This window comes from Dermacentor variabilis, chromosome 1, assembly GCF_050947875.1.
Source record: "Dermacentor variabilis isolate Ectoservices chromosome 1, ASM5094787v1, whole genome shotgun sequence".
In the NCBI taxonomy this organism is placed as follows: Eukaryota; Metazoa; Arthropoda; class Arachnida; order Ixodida; family Ixodidae; genus Dermacentor; species Dermacentor variabilis.
The window spans coordinates 90,613,823-90,635,222 of record NC_134568.1 but is presented as its reverse complement, the minus strand read 5'-3'; the positions used below and the strand labels follow the sequence as shown (position 1 = coordinate 90,635,222).

General features: G+C 47.2%; 1 protein-coding gene across 2 annotated transcripts in view; it reads right to left on the bottom strand.

Moving 5' to 3' along the window:
• The window catches only part of LOC142580357 (uncharacterized), a 205,679-nt gene extending 185,902 nt beyond the window's left edge, over positions 1-19,777 (bottom strand). For both annotated transcript variants that reach the window (XM_075691144.1, XM_075691145.1), the window contains exon 1: positions 18,775-19,777. In XM_075691144.1, the coding sequence (XP_075547259.1) occupies positions 18,775-19,580 (806 nt within the window). In that variant the 5' untranslated portion in view covers positions 19,581-19,777. The remainder of the gene's footprint in view (positions 1-18,774) is intronic.
• Between the last annotated feature and the right edge of the window lie 1,623 nt (positions 19,778-21,400).

Sequence of the window (21,400 nt, the reverse complement as noted above, 5' to 3'; positions counted from 1 at the left end):
ATGAAAACCAAGGCATTCAATCAGTCCATTTAGAAAACTTCCTATGGATGTGCGACTGCCCAATTTTCCCGTACGACTGGACCTGGCACCCATATTCCCTATATAGAAATAAATCATCACTAGACCTCATACTACGTGTCCGTATTCTGTCAGGTACTGCAACTGCGCATTCACATCGCATCATGAAATAAATGCCAAGGAACCAATAGAGCAACGCTATATAGGTTACTAGAAAACATGCATAAGTGTCGAGGTCCTAGCCCCCCAAGGATGTAGTTTTCTTTTACGTGGAATTCGGTAGTAGTTTTAATCCACGAACGTTCGGTGGCATGTCTTGCTCTCTGCATCGGAGCCTATACTGTGTGATGTAAGCCAGTTGGCCCATTATAGCATGCCTCATAACCACTTGAACATCCGTCTTCTAACGGAATCAAGTTACGCAAAACCACCCGATAGGCGTTTTCCACAAATTTAAATTTATACAAAAGTACTAGTATGCTCTACCTACAAATGAATGGCTACAAAATGATTCATGTGGTGGATTTAACTCGCACTTTAATAGTAAAGACTTGTTTAAATACTAGTCCCAAATATATCCATTTCATTTAGAACATTACTTACGACCCAAAGACTATGCGGCATTTAGATGATAACGAGCCTCTGAACGAGAGCTGCTGTTAACGCATATACAATTCCGGACGTGAAAATGCGATATATATATACGTAAATCGTGATGTAAGACTTATAGCCTTAGAAAGGTAATGCGAAACGTAGTCTGAAATTTCTATTGATGAAAACAGAAAGTGTTCCAGGGGGCCTTGCATAAGGGCTTGTTTGCAGTGCTATACTTCTGCGTGGAAGATGTGGGATAAACGCGTGGAGTTTGCAGGCGCTCGGCACGCAAGTCCTTCAATGCTTCACCGTCGTATAAACATGATATGCATGCATAAGTTTTCAAGCGCCCTGGAAAACGGGGAGATTGGAACGCGTGGAAGGACGAAAGTACAACCCTTAAAGGCAAGCGAGCGCCTGCTTTGGATTAAACATATTCGCTGTGGCACGTATTCAACGCCCGATCGGTGTCGATTACGCCATCGCGTGGTTAATAGCAAGCGCCAATCTCGCTTCAGAAGGCATATTAACGAAGTACAGGCGCTGCTAAAGGTGCCTTCTTACGTCTGTTCTGTAATTTTATCGCTGCGCGAGAGAACCTCTCGATGCTACGAACTTACGTCTACTGTGACTGAAAGGCGCGACCGCGTTACGCATAGTATTCATTTTTTTTTTCCTTGCGGAAAAAAATTAACGGGTGATTTCGAGGTCCACGTATTCACGAGAACGCTCTTACGCTACAGTTTGCTCGTAAAAGTAAATTATAGCCCATCCTAGTGCCGAACAAATAATTCGCGAATGCATCCAGCCAGTGGCAAGGACTACTTACAAGCGGAAAACTTCGTGAAATCGGTGCCATGTGTTTATTCGTTGCGATGAGGCATGGGCTGTCAAAGCGAAGCGACAACAGTTCTAGGCACATAAAAAAACGTGTTTTTCGGTGTTTGTGAAATTGTGAAAACAATTCTCTCAGGGATATTCCTCGGTATTTTCTGGTGAAAGTCAGAATCCAACGCTTTTAAGTTACAACTGCTGGTATAATAGCAGAGTCCGGTCATTCGTGATGTTTGATATATATCATGAGCGAAGGCGGCCGGCCAATCGCAAACAGCGCTTACGAACGAAAAAAACTTTGTGAATTTGGCCCCAGAACCGTAGGTGACAAAACTTTAAAATCCGTAATTATACAGAATTCGTGAACTTTAAACCTACACGATAAACAAGGATGACAAACGAAAGAGCGAATCAAGCAGCTAGCACGATTTCTAGAGCTGCGCCTTACGTCGAGGGGTGACAAATTACCAAAATCGTCGATACATCTGCGCTGAGGCCGCATTTCAGATGCTTCCGCATTTGCCCGCTTGGAAAACATTTAATCGCGCTGCATGGTCGCTCCGCGTCTATTAACTTGTTCGCTTGGAAACACGAACGTTTAAGGTGTGCGCTCATGTCTTCGGAACCTTGTAACGCGTGTATAAAGTCACACAGTTTGATCATTTGTCTGCTCATGCGCCCCCAACGTGCACTTCCTTGCCGTCTCCTGCCCAAGTTGCTCTCTGCCCTCAGCAAGTGGCAAAATCTTGACGCGTGCCGCACGCATCCGCGCTCCCGCTACTAACTCGGCACGGCGAGAAATGAACGCTTCGCTGCCCGCGTCCCCATTTTCTGCAGCCAGTCGCGAGTATACTTCGCGCAGGAATCCCGCGTGATTGGAAATCGTGCAGAGGAATTACACAGGAACTCCCCCTCTTCACATCCCGCCCCCCCCCCCCCGCCACCTCGCTCCTCCCCCAGAAACACGCGTGGATCACCCGTCGAATGTGCCAGCGCGCTGCACGGCGATCGCGTGTCGAATTTCGGCGGAGGCTATCCCGAAACGGCGCGCGGACGCGAGCCCACGAAGCAGGCCGCGTTCGACTGTGAGCGGCGCTTGCTCGTGACAAGGGAGGAGAGCAGCTAGTACGCCAAAGCCGCCAACCTCCTAGCGCGTTTCATCCGGACTCCCTTCTAAAGAAGAAGAGGAAGAAGGAGAAAAATAACTTGGTCGTAAACACCGGAGGCGTGTAGGCTCATGAAAACGCGATTCGCGAAAGCGGTCTGGGCTTGGGATGAGACGTCCGTGACAATAAAACGACCGAATGGGCAACGCAGTCGAAATGGCGAGGGCCCCCCGTGGACGGGCGTTGTTTTTTTGCGCTCGAAGTATCCTCGTCGTGAGGGACCTTTGTTCTAGCGGGCTGCCCTGTCGTGGAGGAAAAGGCCGCCGCGCTGCGCTTTCCTAGATGCGTTTCTATAGTACATACACGGGGCCGCAGACCTGTCGCGCGCGCCGCTGTATGCTATATACGTGTACGCGCGCAAGAGCGCAGCAACTGGCAGGGCTTGATCTGCGCCGGCGGCTTTCGCCTCGCTTCGCGGCCGCCCTTTCTTATCGCGCACTTCGTCGTCATTGGGGTTCACTTCCGACCTCCAGACTTCCGCCTACGCGGGCCCGGAAGCTTCCGCCTAGTCTCGCCCACTTCGTTTCGTACAGTGACGCGCTTTCCTGCTGACGGACGTATGCGACGGGGGGGCCGAGGCGGAAAGGGGCCTGTCATGTCGACTGTCACCCGTCACAGCTTCGCGTTATTGTCTCTCGTTGAATGAGGATGCTGCAACGTCGTTGTGCACGAACAGATCTTGTCAACGTCTTTGCGCAGGCTTTACTCAACAAAACAATGTTTTAAAAACAAAAAACAAAACATACCCGTTTCGCCGCCCGTGCGGTGGCATCGTCAGCCCACAAATGGTCCAATAAAACGAATATGATCTATTCGCTTTACTGAGCCATTTGCGCACTGACGATGCCACCTGCACAGGTGGCGAAACCGCCATCTTTTGTTTTTGTTTTTAAATCATTGTTGAGTAAAGCCAGCGCAAAGACGTTGACAAGAGTGATTTCGCCTTGATTTCCGAACCTTTTTTTGCCACGAACAGATCTCTTAAATTACTGCTTTTTAGGAGGATTAATTGAAAAACCATTTACATATGTTTCACGCAACCCCGATGACACCCTAACTGGTATCTTGCTATGGAGTATAAAGGAAAACAGAGAGAGAGAGAGAGAGAGAGAGAGAAAGAGAGGAGGGCTGGCACGCTAATTACATTTGCCAGACACATTAAACACAGTGGTGACGCCCTTAAGAAACAAGCCAGTAAATATGAAATACATAACGTTCTTGTGGAGTGATAATGAGGTAAAAAATAGGTGATGCGAAAATACGCTGTCAGGTTCTCAAAAAGACTATCCGCAGTGAATATACCGACATGTCGCCGAGCTGAGACAGGCGGCTGGTGACGCGTGCCTTCATACTTCTCTGATTACCGCAGGCTTCGCAGCTCGGTTGAAGTAACTTCAACGCGACATATATATAGTGAATGCATACTCTTGCTGATTTGAGACTCATTTCTTTCTTTTTGTTTCGCGAGTTGTATTTACAATTTTCTTCGCTTATTGTATGTCAAAGCGAATATTGCCTGTGCTAAGCGAAGTCGGCGAAAATCTGGGCCTCGAACTGAGGGTTAAAAAAGAAATAACTTCGTCATTATTGTCTTAGAGCAGTGTTTGGTATATATTATAGATCATTAAACATGCTGTAAACATTTAAATGCTAAATATTATGTAGTCCTAACTTGATTATTCCGGAGCATTCGAAAGGAAAGTCCCAAAAGGATGTCGGGCTTGTTCAGTCATTAAGTTTAGAAATATTTCTTTATGATATTTATGCCTGAAAAGGCACGGAACGTGCTCTAATCTATCGTCCCTTGGCGACGTTCCAGTCATAGCGCCTGGATAGCGGGGAGTTCAGGCGGCTATGATCTCTGAGTGTAAGAAGAGCCGACGAAAGACCGCTCATATGGTAAAATGTTAACACGCACCGTCCCATTAGTACGGGTCTGAGGAGGAGGAATAAACTTTTATTGTAGAACCAGCACTTTATGATGGCCGGGCCTAAGCCTCCCACGAAGGGACGTCGAGGGCTTGCCTCGCCGCCGCCTCGCGGGCGTGCTGGGTCGCCCAGGTTTGGTCGTCGAGGGCGGAGCTCCGCAGAGCCTCATGCAACCTCGACGAGAGAGTCGTGGTGTTAGTCTGGGTGTACTGTGCTGGGCACTCCCATAGCATATGCGGAAGCGTAGCCGGGTGAATTCCACAGCACCGGCAGTTGGGGGTAGTGTAGACGTCCGGGAGTAATTAAATTTTTGAATAGAATATGAACCTCAGTTCATAACAGACTTCAATGGAGTGTTTTGACTTGAATTCTGCGGTTTTACGTGCCAAAACCACGATTTGATTATGAGGCACCCCGTATAGTGGGGACTCCGGATTAATTTTGACCACCAGGGTATCTTTAACGTGCGGTCAATGCACAAGATATGAGCGTTTTTTTTTTTTTTTTGAGCGAGAGATATGAGCAAAATGCGGTATGATATGAGATATGTGCGAAATGCGGTCGTCGCGGGCGGGATTTGATCCCCCGACCTCATGCTTAGCAGGGCAACACCATAGCCGCTAAGCTATACCGCGGCGGCAGGTTCAAATAAGTGTCGACTCGAATATATAAAACACGTAGTACTTATTTCAAAGTCGCAAACTAGGATGGGTGGGTCAAAATGACTCTTCAGATATATGTAATCTTTGACTTATAGCTTAAATACCGTAATGGCGTTTACAAGATTAAAAACAACAACAACGAAACGAAACAAACAGAAATAAAAATGAAACCAAAACTAGAAAGCCCCCATGCAGAACTTCGCAGCTTTAAATTAATAATAAATGGATGGTCACTGAGACTGGCACAATGGCAACAATGAGCAAAAGAATCTACACGTAACAGCACGCGTACAACAGGTGCAAAATTATTTTGTGTACCGCGCGCAGCCTATAGGTTGAAAATTACTGTCAAAATTTCTCCGAAAAGGAAATGAATTTTGCTTTGCGACAGGCACCACACTGTAAATTAATACGTGGCCACCTCCATCGCGGATATCAGGGGCCGAACTCACAAAGCTTTTCGTTCGTAAGTGTTCTTTGTCATTAGTCGGCTGCCTCCGCTAATGATATGTCCAGCAACAGTATTAACTGCAATTGTTCCTTAAGAGCAATTTTAACGTAACAACGTTCGGTGAATACGGGTCCGGAATCCGTATTCACAGAGAGCACTTACGCTACAATTATTCCCAAGAAAAAGTTACAAGAACCATGATGCTTGCATATTATTCGCGAATTCAGTTGGCCAATACAGCATATAACACTTAAGAATGAAAAGCTTTGCGAATTCGGCCTCAGTTCATTCCGCGTTAATCGATTTAAGAGACCTCTTGTGTCCATTTACGCAAAATGAACTGTTAGATCGTCGCAACGTATATAGATGAAAAAAAAAGAAAAAGAAAGAGGAAATAGCCTGTTCCACTTGCCTGCACGTTAACCGCTGCCTGTATGGCGACGATGATTTATGAAACGGCGGAATCTACATAAGATAGAATATTCAGCCGTTTGGCGAGTTTTCTGAAATACAGAGGCCCAGCTCGCAAAGCTTTTGGTTGGTAAATGTTGCTTAATATAGGTCGGCTAACTTCGCTTATAATACGTCTACATCATGATCAGCAGCCATCTGCTCTTACAAACAATTCTAGCTTAAAAAGTTTTCTTTTTACCTTCTTTCCTTTATGCTTTCTTTCTTTCTTTCTTTCTTTCTTTCTTTCTTTCTTTCTTTCTTCTTTTCTGTTTATGGAACCACCGCTTGCATGAACGTTCGCCCATACAGGCTACAGTAAATGCAGTATGCCCATGAAATGGGTCGAACTGGCAAATATTAGGAAACACTGAATCCCCAAACTTTAAAGCAACGTATTCGCGTGAATTTCAAGTCAAGGTAACACTCATCGCGCGTATATTAGCGTCTCGTGAAGCGCTGTGCACACGCAGCGCTGAAAAGTTCGCTGCAAATGAAAGCACGGGCCCTATGACGTAAAACTATTTCAAAATGCTTGTATTCCAATCTCGTGACGTCAAACTTGCGTAGCCGCCGACGCAAGCATCGGGCGGTCACCCGCAGGGCTGTCTGAACAGACCAATAAAACGCTCTCCTCGTTCATAGGAGGTCACTTTTGTTTGCTTTAAAAACGAATAACATTGCCTGCACTGAGCGACTTGTCTTATCTAATTGGCTGGCAAGAGGCGAGGAGTACGCTCAAGTGGAGAGGGATTTCGTGGGGCCGAGCCACTGCACTGAAAATTGATAAGCGGACGAAGAGGGTGGTACCGGCGTCTGCGATTGGTCGGCTTCCCCTTATTTAACTCGCGATGGCTGGTCGAAAATCGCGGCGGCATGCAACGGAAGCTTAAGAATGACGCTAAAAAGGATCCTCAGCAAAGAAGAGTTAGCACAACGAGGTCCTAAACGTGCCGAAAGTGTTCGAAAACGTTACGCGGCCACGCAAAAAGTTTTATTATAAGCAAATAAACCCGTGCTCTCCCGCACGTGCGAGTAGCCAGTGCCTGGGCGATCGGCGGCAGCCATCTTTTATTCCTTTCGGAACGGGGCAGCTTGCGGCTATTCAGAAGAAAACTCAATTTTGTTCGGCATATTAGTGCATCTTTAACGCGTACATGTCACTTTGACGTGGTGACTTTTTGCGGTTTTGTGACGTCGCGTGACAGGCAGGTGAAGTGGGTGCAGCCCGAAAACTTTTGACCAATAGCGGAGGGCTAAGGACGACAAGTCGTCGAATCAGAAATAACTACTTTGCTTTTGGTCGGTCAAATCATGCATAATCAGTGTGCGCACGTCTTATCAGATGGGGAGCTATCGCAGTTTTCGTCTCGTGACAGACAGGCGAAGTGGGGGTGGTCGAAAAAAAGGTTTTAACCAATCGCGTAGGGCTGATTGCAGAATTGGAATAGAAAAGTTTGGAATAGCTTTACGTTATAGGGCTCCAGTTTCTGAAACTCCTTCAGTTTTCGATAATTTTAGTGCATGCACAGAATTTGCGCGTGCGAAGCCCCATCGCAGCACAGCAGGTTTTTTCCTTTTCCTTATGGGGTTTTACGTGCCAGAACCACTGTCCGATTATGAGGCACACCGTAGTGGGGGACTCCGGAAATTTCGACCACCTGGGGTTCTTTAACGTGCGCCTAAATGTTTTGCACCTAAATTTCGCCCCTATCAAAATGCGGCCGCCGTGGCCGGGATTCGATCCCGCGACCTCGGGCTTAGCAGCGCAACACCATAGCCGCTAAGGAACCACGGCTGGTGCAGGAGAGCAGGTTAATTAATTAGTCATTACGACCTAAGAATGAGCGATGGGGTTTCCCCTCCAAGAGTCGGCGACTACGTGGATACCGCCATTGCAACCTTACGTTGAACACCGCGCTCTTGGCAGAACTATGGATGTTTCTTCACTGTTCCGTTTTGTCACATAGGCTGCTTCTTTTCCTTACTGCGCACATTTGTCTTAAAGGGTCGAGCTGATGGCACGTAACGAGATTCCGCCCCTGAGGACTGGCTAAACAAAGAGGCGAATTTGGATTGCGAAACTAAACGCTATAAAGCCCCGTATTCACAAAAAGCTCTCAAGCTAGAGCTCTTCGTGAGAATAAATCCTGGCCAATCCTGATGCTGTACATATTGTTAGCGTAGGATATACCGGCCAATGGGAAATATCTCTTACGAACGAAAAACTTTGTGAATTAGGGCAAGGTGAATAAATAATATATTCGTCTAATTATTTATATTACTGATTTGAGAGCGATAGTTTAGATGGTAGGGTTGCTGGCAATCCTCCCACATACAAGTATAATAACACTAAAAATTTTGCCAATGAGCACGGGTGTGATGGTGGCATGTGCTGTTGCTATAATTGCGATTCTAACCAATCATTTTCTCCTTCAAGTGAACTTAACCCATCCGGTGCGCCTCCTCCATCTAGCCGACGCCCGAATAGCAACGTTTATTCTTTTGATTAGGGCGAGGCGGTCGCGATACTAGGACGGTATTCACAGAGCAGTAGTATGCTCTGAGCACTTCTCATGAACAGGCGCCACCAATGACGAAAAATAACACAATAGCCGAAAGTGACCGGCCAATAATGAACGCTTCTTCAAAAGAACATGTCGTATACACAAAATGCTCCTACGCTAGGACTGTTCGTAAGAGCAAATGACAGTCAGCCCTGATGCCGGATATATTGTTAGCGGAGGCGGCCGTCCGATGGAAAATAGCACTTACGAACGACAAGCCATCGGCGCCTGCGTCGCCAACTGACAATCTCATTTCCCTCGCCTGTCGCAGACAGGTCACAGGTAATATACCGGGTGCTCCGCGAAATGGGTTCGACATTTCTTAAAAACAGGGAAGTTGACACAATGCAACGATTTCCTCTGGATTGCTTTCACGACAGAGTCATACATTTGAAAACGACTCAGCGCAGTAGTCAGACAAGTAGTTATGCAAAATTAGACTAACTCTCTAGCCTAAGGATGATGCGAGTGATCAAAATGCAAGACTTGAAGCGTGCGCCGTCCCAGGAGCTCACAACCATTAACACAAATGCGAGAAGTTGACGCTGTTAAATTTTCAAGCGTAGTCAAAAATGGCCACTTTCACACATAAAAGAGAAACAGCCGAAGGGCGCAACTGTGACGCCCACAGTAGACGCTCATGAGTGATGATATTTATTGTGCCGCACAGGTGGCCGAGCATCTAGCGAGCTTCCATATCAAGCTGCGATCTCGGTCGCTTCATGGTCACTCGATGGTGAGGCGTAAGCAGTCCACATCACTCATGGTCGTCTACAATGAGCGTCACAGTTGCGCCCTTGGGCTGTTCAGCTTCGCTTTTCTGTGTGAAAGTGGCCGGGATTAATATCAATACGTTCTGGAACCTGTGTAAGCTAATCGTAAGCGTATGCAGTACAATAATGGCTTTTAAACAATTCACAGTATCCACTCTCAGTGAATGGCACTAGGCGAAAGTGGTGACACTTGCTAGCAAGAAATTAAGCAAATATCAAATACATAGTTAAAGTTACATAAACCTCCTTTTTTATGCCATATTAGCTCTCTCCGAGAGCATTTGCTGCTCTGCATGCGTTGCTCAATACAATTAAAGGTGCTGATTTAAAAACGAACTTGCATCCCTGCATCTCTAGAGTGAAGAATTGCGCACAGATGCACATGCATGTCAAGTGAATTATGGCACACGTTCGATCGCTGTATGGATCTGTTTCATATCATTTTGATAGGGGGCCCTCTCACAGTTTTTACTTTTGAGCCCCCTGCGGAAAACACATCGTATTTGACCTTTTCTATAACCGTTACAATTAACTTGAAGCTTGGATGTACGGTAGTCGTTGTACAATAGGGCTCCAACGCTCGCTTATTCAGAAACAGCACATATGCATCTTGCAGCAACTCCGGTATCCTTCGGAATATAGCACTCCTCTGTGTGAAGGTAATCTTCACGGATTTTACTACTGCACACTCACAGCGCACGAGAAATCCGCGGGTATTTGCTGATAATATATAACAAAGCCAGCCATTATGCTGAAACCAACCTACAAAGCTTCGGAACAGATAACTCGGTGCAGCAGTCTGCACTGATGAAACAAATATTCTGTGTCTGTCTCCGAACCACAAGAAATTACTGCACTCGTTCGGACATCGCCAAATGTAGCCGGGAAACAAGTTCACGGGAAGAGAGGACACAGACAGTGCTAAAAGAACAAAAGGTCTGATACGCTGGAAATAACATTCACAAGTCGGTATTAAACAGTTGATGTAATGCAGCGCGGGGAAGGAGATTCATGTTCGAATGACTCACTTGGTTGAACGAAAGTTGGAACGCCTCGCATCGAGAAAATAAATTTCAGTAGCTTTCCCCAGACGGCATAAGAACTTAAATACTTTACTTTCGTTTACCCACTTACTTATTGTAGGCTATACACCTATAATAAATCACTGCCTCGGAGCCACCACACCGCCACGTTGGACCAATCCGGAGTGAAGCGATCTATTCGTGGATCGGGCGCCTCTTCGCTGCTCCCTCCCGTCACATAAAGAACACTCCGGAATCCCACCTCAGCAGCGCCCAACCAGAAATTAGTACCATAAATAAACATTCGTCTTCTCTTTTCCGCAGCGTCAGCATACGAGGAAATGAACGCGGATGCTGGTTATCGTTTTACCTGCGGGCTGAACTTCTGTTTCGACTTCCTAAATTGAGGACTGATACATGGGGAAATTAAGTGCTGCTATATGAGATCATCAGAGTCAGCAACTACCCGCCGTGGTTAACCGCTTAGTGGCTATGGTGTTGGGCTGCTGAGCACGAGGTCTTGGGATCAAATCCCAGCCACGGCGGCCGCATTTCGATGGAGGCGAAATGCGAAAACACCCGTGTACTTAGATTTAGGTGCACATTAAAGAACCCCAGGTGGTCGAAATTTCCGGAGTCCTCCACTACGGCGTGCCTCATATTCAGAGAGTGGTTTTGGCACCCAAACCCTCATAATTTAATTTTTTTTAGAGTCAGCAACTGACGACCAGCTTTCCCGTACTTTTATCTTATCGACAAGTCGAGAGCACCTGCAGTTTTGCATCGATATTGGCATATTGCAAGATAGCAACACAAATCTATAGTAATTTTTGGACAAAAGAGACTGCCCGAACTCCTTCAAACAGTTTTAGGCGCATTCGACAGCGCCGATGCAAAGCGATATAATGATGCCCATATCAGTGTGGCCCATTCGGCACTTGGGGCGTAAAACATGACAGGAAACGATAAACTTTAATGCGTAATAATGTGTTTCCAACTGTGATTGAGCGGGGTCTGGATATGGCGCAGCCGATCCTTCGAAACTGGGGTGACAGCAGGCACTCGCGGAATGAGCCTCGCGGTGTAGAATTAATGTGCAGTTCTCGCATATTAACTCTGCGACTCGTGATTGAATGACACTATCCTCAACGCCGAAGGCTGGTGGGCCCAGACAACGCTCTCGACTTGGCACCCGATAGGGACCGCCCGCGGTAGGAAGCGGCTGAGCAGCGCTGGCGGTTTCGCTTTTTTCGTGTGAATGACCCCGTTCTTTTCTTCGCTCTGCCTGTTGGCCTTTCTTTTGTGCGGGACTCTCCGTCTTTGTTCAGTTCGCTTTCGTTTAACTTCACCCTTTTTATATAGACGGCTCGCTTTCTGCCGGACTTTCGGAGCTCTTCACCGTCCAGTTTATTTTCACTTCCTCTTTCGATGCCACGTGCACGATGGCTGCCATTTTGCCCCTCGGCGCTGTTGTATAGCGACATGCATTGCTGGCATCCGCGGGAATGTGTGCGTATTCCACGGTCCACTGCGTGCGGTCGGGCAGGAGGCCAAAAACGTGCCGCACTTATACGAGTTTCCTGCGACTTTCAATGAGCTTCGGTGACGTAACTAGGCTCAGAATGATGTGACGGCCTCTAGCTGTCGTGCGGCCCAGTTTCGTCTGTGTTGTGCCTGCTGCAAGAAAGCTGCTGGTCGCGGCACAGTGCGGCACAAGGGCGTGCATTTCCCCCGATGGCGGTGGAGGCGGTGTTGCAGCAGTCGGGCTTAGCCTGGCATACTATAGCCGGCAATGGTTCCGCCTGAGCCTCCCGTGAGTTGAGATCAGGGCTGTGTCGGTCAGGCGTCGATGAGCCCCGTTTTTCACAAGAATGCAATCAGAAGTCGTTGCATTCTCTTCCTAATAAATGAATACTGGTAAGCGCAGTTTCAACACGGGACACGAGAAGACAGCGACGCAAGGGAGAAGCGCTACGCGCAACTGTCCCGTGCGTCGTTGTCTTTTCATGTCTCGTCTTGAAACTGCACTTAGTAGTATTCATTTATTAGTTGAACCAACTAGCCCAGCAACAAAATTTTGTTAATTCTCTGCCTGATTGCTGCGGGCCCTCCGGGGAGGTACGGGCGTGCATTTCTGCCCTTCTCTCTCATTACATCCGCTTATTTTCATGAACGGGGTAAAAAGGAACTAGTAAAAACTACACAAGACTAAAGTTGGGTTCTTTATTGTGGCTTCCCCCTTGAACGCCTAGAAAATATCAATTGTGGGGAATTTCACTTTTTGACATAAAGAAAAAGCCTTGTTGCAGCGCTTGAGAAACAGCAGGGAACAAATTATTTTCTTCAGTCAACATGCGCAACCATGTTAGCGTGCGGTTGCTACTGCGTAATCTCGTTCCCGATGGAAGCGAGTGGTTACACTCAGCAGTATGTCCCACACTGTACACGTTTATAAGCTGCAACTTAAGTCGCAGCGTATTTGTTGACGAGCTCTCCATAGGCATCGAATGCGCAGTCTGCAATATTTTGTGCTGGCATCCACGCTACAATAATCTCGAAGCTGCAAAAATAGATGTGTGAACGAACTCCGTTGGATGGCCTTGCTCTGTCACATTCTCTCTTTCCACAGCGGCCAATGCTCCAGGGAAATTTCTTGTTACCTGGGGTGATATTCACCTGGCAATGTGACGCGTACCCTAACACCTGCATTATCATCGTTGTCCTTAAGCAGGCGTTATTCCTGCGTTAGGTTTCTCAAATTAAGGATCAATCCTTAGAGTACATAAAAGAAGTTACTGGGCGCTCATTGCAATGCATTAGCGAATTCCTTCACTTTGCCATATGCCGGTGGAAACCATGTTTCATTCTCACGCACCCAGTGCCGGCTTTTTATGCCTGCCTCTGGCCGCGATGGTGTAGACAAAAAATAAAGGGGGGGGGGGGGAGGAGAGGGAGGGGTTTGGTTCTCGACCGTGGCGGTCGGAGACCTGTTTTGCGGCGGCGGGTGGGAGTGGGGAGAGTAGAAGGGAGAGCGAGAGGTATGTTGGTCGGCCGAGTCAACGGCCCTGACGCGCGGCCTGTCGCCGGTGGCGGCCACACGCGGAAAGATGCGGCCGCCGACAAGCCCCGCACGCGCGCGCACGTTCGCTCGGCCGAGAACCTTCCGGAAAACCGACCGCGCCTTCTGTCGATCTTGTATGGCTCGGATTTGCATTGGCAGAGCCGGTCTCTCGTGCTGCAGTCGTCATCTCGCGCTCCGGGTGCCCCAGCGAGACGAGTCTGAAGAAATGCAGCGTGGATTCCGAAGCTGCGCCGTGGCTGGTTGAGGTGCACGCACTAGTGGTGTCCATCTCTTGTAACGGTGCTGTGCTCATGGGAGGAGGAAGTACGAGGCTGGAGGGGCACGCAGGCTCGGTTTGTGCGTTGTTCTATGGGCCCCGCGTCGCTGTCGCAGACATTTCCTCATCTTAAGAATCGCAGTGTCGCGACGCTAGTAAGCTGAATATTTCTTGCGTAATAAGTCACTGCATAAAGGGTTTAGACCGCTTAAATATGGTGTAGAACATAAAGGCTGCCAGCCCTTTCTTACTTTTCTTTAAAACAAATATATCATTCGGCATTTCGGCCATCTTAAACTTCTTGCAGCCGAAACATCGAATCAAATTTAAATACTAGTTTTGTTTTTGTGCGTATATACATATAAATATATACTCTCGTCCGCCTCGCTGAACTTGATAAAGAGAGAAATTTCCAAAGTCTAATCGACAGCAATAAAGTTTGATATAGTATGACATTAAGCAAGAGCCCCACGCAATTAGATTTCCGCAATGTAAAAGTTCTGGGTGCGCACGGAATCGCCGTGTACATTGCAGTGTTGGTGCGGATTTGGGGTTCGACCCCGATACACTGGTTCGGAGAGGGATGAAGACAGCAGCACGTCCAAGACGCTTTCACGTTAGGGTCGAATAACCAATGAGTTAAATGCATGGGAGTGCAGCGTAATGACAGAAATTTAAGAGGTAATTTTGAGGCATCTTTTCGCTACCTACCTATTCAAACATTTTTTTTTCTGGAGCGTCCATAGACAGGGCCTATTATTGTGTTGCCTACATTCGCTTATCAAGATCATTCTTGACAAATTTACCGCAATTCCATGAACTTATCTGAGAAAACTTTCGGTTCTTGCCCCCCCATACACACATCAAGTCACGATAAACCTTCCGTGATTCCTAGAATAAATCAAATGGTTTTCGTCGTGTATTTCCAGCAACTACTACATCTTGCCGTTACAGCAATTTCAATAACCAATTTCTCTTGTTCGTTTATTTGACTGTTGAGTTATTGTTTCGATTTAACACGACGCTTCAAAAACGGCTCCGGATTTCTCGGAACCTCCGGAATGTTGTCACTTCGAGGGATAGAGACACAATACGGTAAGTATGGCCTGTCACAGTGTTTGTGGCATTTGCCTCTCATAGTTACTCCACCTATAGGGCAATTGTTCAAACTGCAGCAACTGACTGCTGCTCGAACATTAATAGCTACGCTGCTAAGCGAAAGAAAATAGTTCTTTCCTGACCTTTTCCTGTTGTTGCCCTGCCTACGATATCTTTCCCGCTTTCTTTTTGTTCGTGTATGATTGTTCCCACGTGGTCGGCACACTTCCGTGTATGAGCTGGTGCCATGAGCAATAAGTAGACGAATAAATATTGCGGTTTCCAGTCGTTTCTGGCAACGTCGTTAAGAAGATTCGCAACTCCGCAAATGCTCCTTGGTTCTTGTAGGCTCGTGCGGCAATTACCTGCCGCCACAACCCCTTAATTCCCTGAAACGTAATATTCTGTGACTGACACACACATGAACAGCGCTAAGACCCTGCGCATGCGATACATCGAGAAGAAACATGAATATTAAAAGTGCCATTCGATGCTTGTAGGTGTACTAAGGAAGTAAAGCTGTCATATGTGCCATTCCGAAGCTCCCTTTTATTATCTAGTGTTATACAAGTAACACGTGTACAAGTACGGGTAACACGAGTAACACGTATAATAATAATAATAATAATAATAATAATAATAATAATAATAATAATAATAATAATAATAATAATAATAATAATAATAATAATCATAATAATAGAAAGCCTCCTCCCACTTCTGCTATCGGTTTTCAGATGACGTGTGTGGCGTAGAAGAAACGAAAAGTGCGAACCACGTGGCTATGACAGGATTGTGCATTTATATACAGCTGTACTGGTTTTATAAACAAGCTTGTTTATAAACAAGTTCTGCTTTCGCGCGCGAAGTTCACGAGACTGCGCCGACACCTTAACAAAACACGGAACTGTTGTGAAAGCCGGAGGGTCGAAAGTACTTCAACCGCCTGCTTTAGGTAGGGCTAAAGCGCGCAACAACCGTTGCACAATGCTAAGCGAAAGCGGCGACTTGATATGTGCACACCTGAGAATGTGCGCTCGCGATCGGCACGTCTGCGCGCGGTCCTAATTAAAGGACACAGGGTCGGATTATGCGGGCGTTATTGGGATGTCTGCGCACCCCTGCCAAGCTGAGTATTATATTCAACCTCGATGTTAAGCTGATCGCGCTCATAGGTTGCGAACATGTAATACAGTTTCGTGTATCCGGTGTTGCGAAGGCCTGTGCCTTCTCCGGGCCCAAGAGCTGCTTCCTCCTACGCAACAGGTAAAGAAATTCCTAAGGCCAGGCACTGGAAACGTGCGTCTCAAAAGAGAAACTAATGCGGAATATGTGGCATCCGTATGCGAAGATTATTTTCACCATTTATTTTTTTTATTCTATACTTTCACTCCTAGGCGTTCTAAACAACTATATACCATTGTAGCGTAAAGATATTTTTTATTAAGATATTTCTTTGAACTGTCTCCTTTTATTTGAAGACGTGCTCACTTGGAGACTATAGAGACTGCAGAATGCGCAAATTTTGCGGAACCACAAGGAGTCGCTCACAAGTTCACAAGTCGTTCGTTTACTCCTCGTCGTAGAGCAAAGAAAAGCGCAGTCAAGCCCTGAAAAATACGGTGAGTTCGGCCCCTTCTGCCGAATACACCAAGCTTTTCTTTCTGGAGTGATCTTTGCCATTGGTCATCCGCCTAAGCTAATGATATGTCCAGCATCAGGATTGGCTGAAATTTTATCTTACGAGCTATTCTAGACGAGCCTTTGCGAACACAAACCCTGATTTTGCCAGAGGCGTAAAGTAGCCAATAATGCTCTAGGTAATAAAGCTTCAAAGTCTGTCATATTATTGTCTGATGTAAGGGAGTCAGTTATCAGCACTCTAACCGGTGTGATTTTGTTTAAATGGCAGTGCTGGCATAAAGTGACATGAGTATAATGAATGGTAAGAATAAATGACGATTAAAATGGTATTCTAAGTTTATCGGCCCGCAGAGATCGGAAGTATGTAAGTGTGCTGTTATAGCACTGTTGTTTCGAAACCATCAATTTTTAGCACTCAGTGATATCCGCTAACGTTTTACCAAAAAAGCTTACGCTGTAGCATACGTTAGTATTATTGTTCCTATAGAAGACAGAATATCATAATTTTTGTTTATTGTATATATCCTATTTCCCAAACTTCTTTTACTTTTTGATCATTTAGTATATAATTGAAGTATTAAAACAGCTAGGCAAATTAGGTTTCACTGCAATTGGAATTCAGCAAATCCCTAATAAGACACAGCATTGGACGAATAATGAAAGAAAAGGGGCAGTACGATTTAGATACCAGCTAATCTAAGAAGGCTTTATCTTCGCAAGAGCACTCCGGAAAAGGTGACCACAAGATTCAGTTGTTATTTCACGAATTCTGCACTGGTGCCTCCTTTTGACATCATATTGGAAAGTCTTCCGCGCTATTCGCGTCAGAGCTGTTGTCATGCCGAAGTTGAGCTGCCACGGGCAGCGCACGTCTACTGCGCTTGTGCGCTACTGCCTTATTTGGGACGCTGACATTTCGACTAAGTTTTCTGGCTTTAGTTCTTCTGCAAACCTCGCTCACCTCGTTCGCTATACCCACCTCGCACGAGGGAGGTCTACAAGGACTGCCCCACTTCCTCAAATAACCGCTGATAAATCGTTGAACGTTTGTTGTACAAGTAAAGAAAGAAGAGAGTAATTGGCCTAGATAAACATACTGCTTCATAGAATCTAAAGGCTGATTGGGGATCCTGAACCCTTTCTTGTTCATTTTCCAGGCTATTGAACATTATATTTGCCTTCTGCATATTAATCTTTAACTCCACTCTTACACTTTCTCTGTTAAGGTCGTCAATCATTTGTTGTAATTCGTCCTTAGTGTTGCTGAACAGGACAATGTCATATTCGCCGTTGATTCTCACTCCTAAGCCTTCCCAGTTGAATAGCTTGAGTACTTCTTCAACGCATGCAGTGAAATGTAGATGCCACGAGGGAGTTAGTGGCCGAATACTGCACCAGGGAGGCCCATTCCTGTTCTGGTGAGGGAGGGTCTTTTGTTGAAGACTAGGTGGGCCTACCTAATTTGGTTGCACCTGGACTAGTATAGCCCCACTGGCTCTCGGCATTTTTTTTTTGCTGGTGTCAGGCGCCGCTCTAAGCCTGAAATATATATATATATATATATATATATATATATATATATATATATATATATATATATATATATATATATATATATATATATATATATATGTGTGTGTGTGTGTGTGTGTGTGTGTGTGTGTGTGTGTGTGTGTGTGTGTGTGTGCGCTAGAAGAAAGGAAACCGAGGGCCCGATTTTTATTAGTCATTTCATAAGAAGGCAACAACAACGACACCAAGGACGGTATAGGGGAAAATACATGTACTTATTAATTGAATTAAAGAAATTATAGATTAAGCGAAATGAAAGTGATTAAAATACAACTGGCCGCAGGTGCGATACGAGCCCACGTCTTTGCGTTACGCCTGCGATGCTCTTACCGACTGAGCTACCGCGGCGCCGTTTTCCCGTCCACTTTCTGGGGTACTTATGTTTATCTATTCGAATTAAACCTGGCAGTGATATATAATAGATATGTATTAAGGTGCTATACGGTGCCTTTTACGGTAATATACCGACTGGCTTGGAAATACTTTCAAGCTTGCTTTCACAGCCTCAATCACCGATCTCTGCAAAACAAGAGCGGCGAGCGGCGGCGCGCGCGAGACCGAAGCGGTCATTCACGCGTGCGCGAGCAACAGAAAGCTGGCCGTTGAACTGCCAGCTTCCTGCCGATCGCAGAAGTATTGAGAGAAGTATCACTTGCCTCGTCTCATTATCGATCTTGTAGCTGCTCTTGTAGAAACCCACGATGCCGCCGACCAGTGAGCCCCTGAATTTGAAATGCAGGCGGTAGATACCGACGGGACCCGCCTTCTCAGCAACGGGCACCACGAAGAACTCGTTGAGGTCGTCTTCGAATGGCGGCTCCGTACTCAGTGGGCTGCCGTCCTCAAAGAGCACCTCGGTCTCGTCGACAGTCAGTCGGAAGACGTGAACAACGAAACGGTCCACAGGTCGCGTCGCATTCACCGTGATCCACACCTCGCCGTCGAACGTGTCCCTGCTCAGGTGCGGCTCGAGCGTCAGGTCATACGCGAGCGGCACTGTGTGCTTGGGCAGCCTGAAGTCCAGCTTCGGCTTGGGCGGCTCCAGAGTGGTTGTCTGCAGCGGCGGCCCTGCGGTCGTCGTGGTGGACGGCGGCTGAGTCGTTCGACGACTCGGAAAGTTGCCGCCGCCCTCATTGTTTACCCCGCGCCTTGGCGTCGCCCCCTGGCGCATGTGGGCGTCGCGCGTCTGCTGCTGGTGTCCCTTGAGGAAGGCGATGAGGAGGCCCACGGAGCATAGCAGCAGCATGAGCACGACCAAACCGCAGGCGGCCGTCGATCGCCGGTGGAACGTCTTGCTCATGGTGGAGCGGGCCGCCGAGTCCACCGCCACGGACCCTCCTGCACGTGCGATGGCATCCGTTGCTTTGAAAACGGTACCGCCGCCGCGCCGAGGCGCCATACAAACTGGTTTCAGCTCGAGGCGCTTCGATTCGGCGCCATCTGTCGGTGCCGCATCGCACATTTCGCGCGCCGCTGGCCGGCTAGCGCGGCGCTCAGCTGAGCGGGGAAAAAGAAAGCTGTCGCGAGACCGGCGGCCCACTTCTGGAGCGGCGGGCTGCTCCTCCGTGTCCGCACTCCGTGGCGCTGTCGGGATGCTGACGCCGTCACCGCGAGCCGGCGGCGAACGCGCGCGCTCTCGGAGCGCGTCTCGAGTATCCAGGGCACCTCTCCCACTGCTCGCTTCTCCGACTTTTTTCCCCGAGCGCTAAGGGGAAGAAATGCCTCCGGTTACGCGTGCGCGCGCTCACAGTGCTGCCCCTCGGTGATAACCGAGGAAAAGACGCGATTCGAGCAGGTTGCCTGCCGAGCCTAGACCGGCGCGGTGACGCGCAGGCGTAGAACAATGGCAGGGCGCGCGCTGCCGTGCGCGGAGCCTGTTATGTAAGCGGGTCAGGGTACTAATTGGACGCTAGCGTCGTTGTACGGCGCACGACGTGGAGCGTAAGTGCAGCTCGGCTGCCTCGACCTCCGATGCCCGCCAGGCACCGACAACTAATGGCCCCTCGCACGCCGATGTTTTCGTGCTCTCGATGAAGGCGCGCACGTTTTCCCCACCCCACTACACGACGGAGGCTCGAGGGAAACAATGCCACTCTTTTCGAAGCCAGCGTAGAATATATGCCGCTTAAACGGACATGCGATTAAATTTCGCAAGACTGCGCTCACGAAGGCAACGCTAGGATAGAAATTTAAGCGTCCCTTTAAGGAGTACGTCGTGTTTTTGTTACGTGGCCCTCTAGCTATTCTTATTTTAGTTTGTTATCTGTCACAGTAAGTGCGTTGCGCAAACGACCTCGCATAGAAAATTCTGAGTAGGCCGCTTCGACACTGTGCAATCTTCAGATCCTGCCTGCCGCGGCCTCCTCTCCGATGCTTTAATCTTCTTGCGCATACACAGCCTGCCTCAGTCGGGTGCGTACCGTTTGCCATTAAGTGCATTTCAATGTCTTCGGGAAAGCTCCGGCGGCCTGACGCGGTTCGACACTGTGCGTCTCGCGCTTTTAGGATAAATGTGTAGAGAAGGCAACTTTGCGATGTCGCAATTACCATTTGATTGCGCAAGACAAATGCGCAAAAAATTGGCATGCTAATGCACTCAGCTTTGAAAAGCCCCCACCAGTGTCTATAAAACGATGAATCTTGTGCAGGTATTTGTTCTTAACCTTTTTTTTTTTCACGCGACACTATATAATTGCAAGCACGGGTGGATTATTTTCTGTTCTTGCTATTGAAGAGGGCTCGTCTATGGGATATAATAAATGGTTAGAACGGTGATGTAAGCGAATGAAGGCGCTTGTACTCGGAAGATTCATTTATTTTATTTATTTGTCTTGATGATCTTCTGGGCCAGAGGCATTATAGAGGGGAATAATGGTACGTGCGTAAATACACGTGATTAGATGATTTGATATATTGTCAGAAGTACTGAATGCTGGGCGTGTTTGTATTCCGTTCTCAAAAAAGAATGGCACCAACACGCAAGGAACGAAACGGAAAACCACGACCGGGCGCAGATATATTCCTGTTCATACAATATTAGCTAAAGCAATACAAAGACAGGTTAGTCCCTTACCGAATTTTATATCATATATGAGACACCGTAGAAAACTTCTTCGAACTTAAAATATTCAACGTAAAGGAAATCAACAAATATTTATCCGGAATCTGTGTCACCTCTATCAATGAAATTTGCAGCGGCTGCAACTGGAAATAATTGGTGAGTTGTTTTCCCCTCGAAATATGTATGAAGCCTTCACACAGTGCTCGAACAGGCTATTTTCG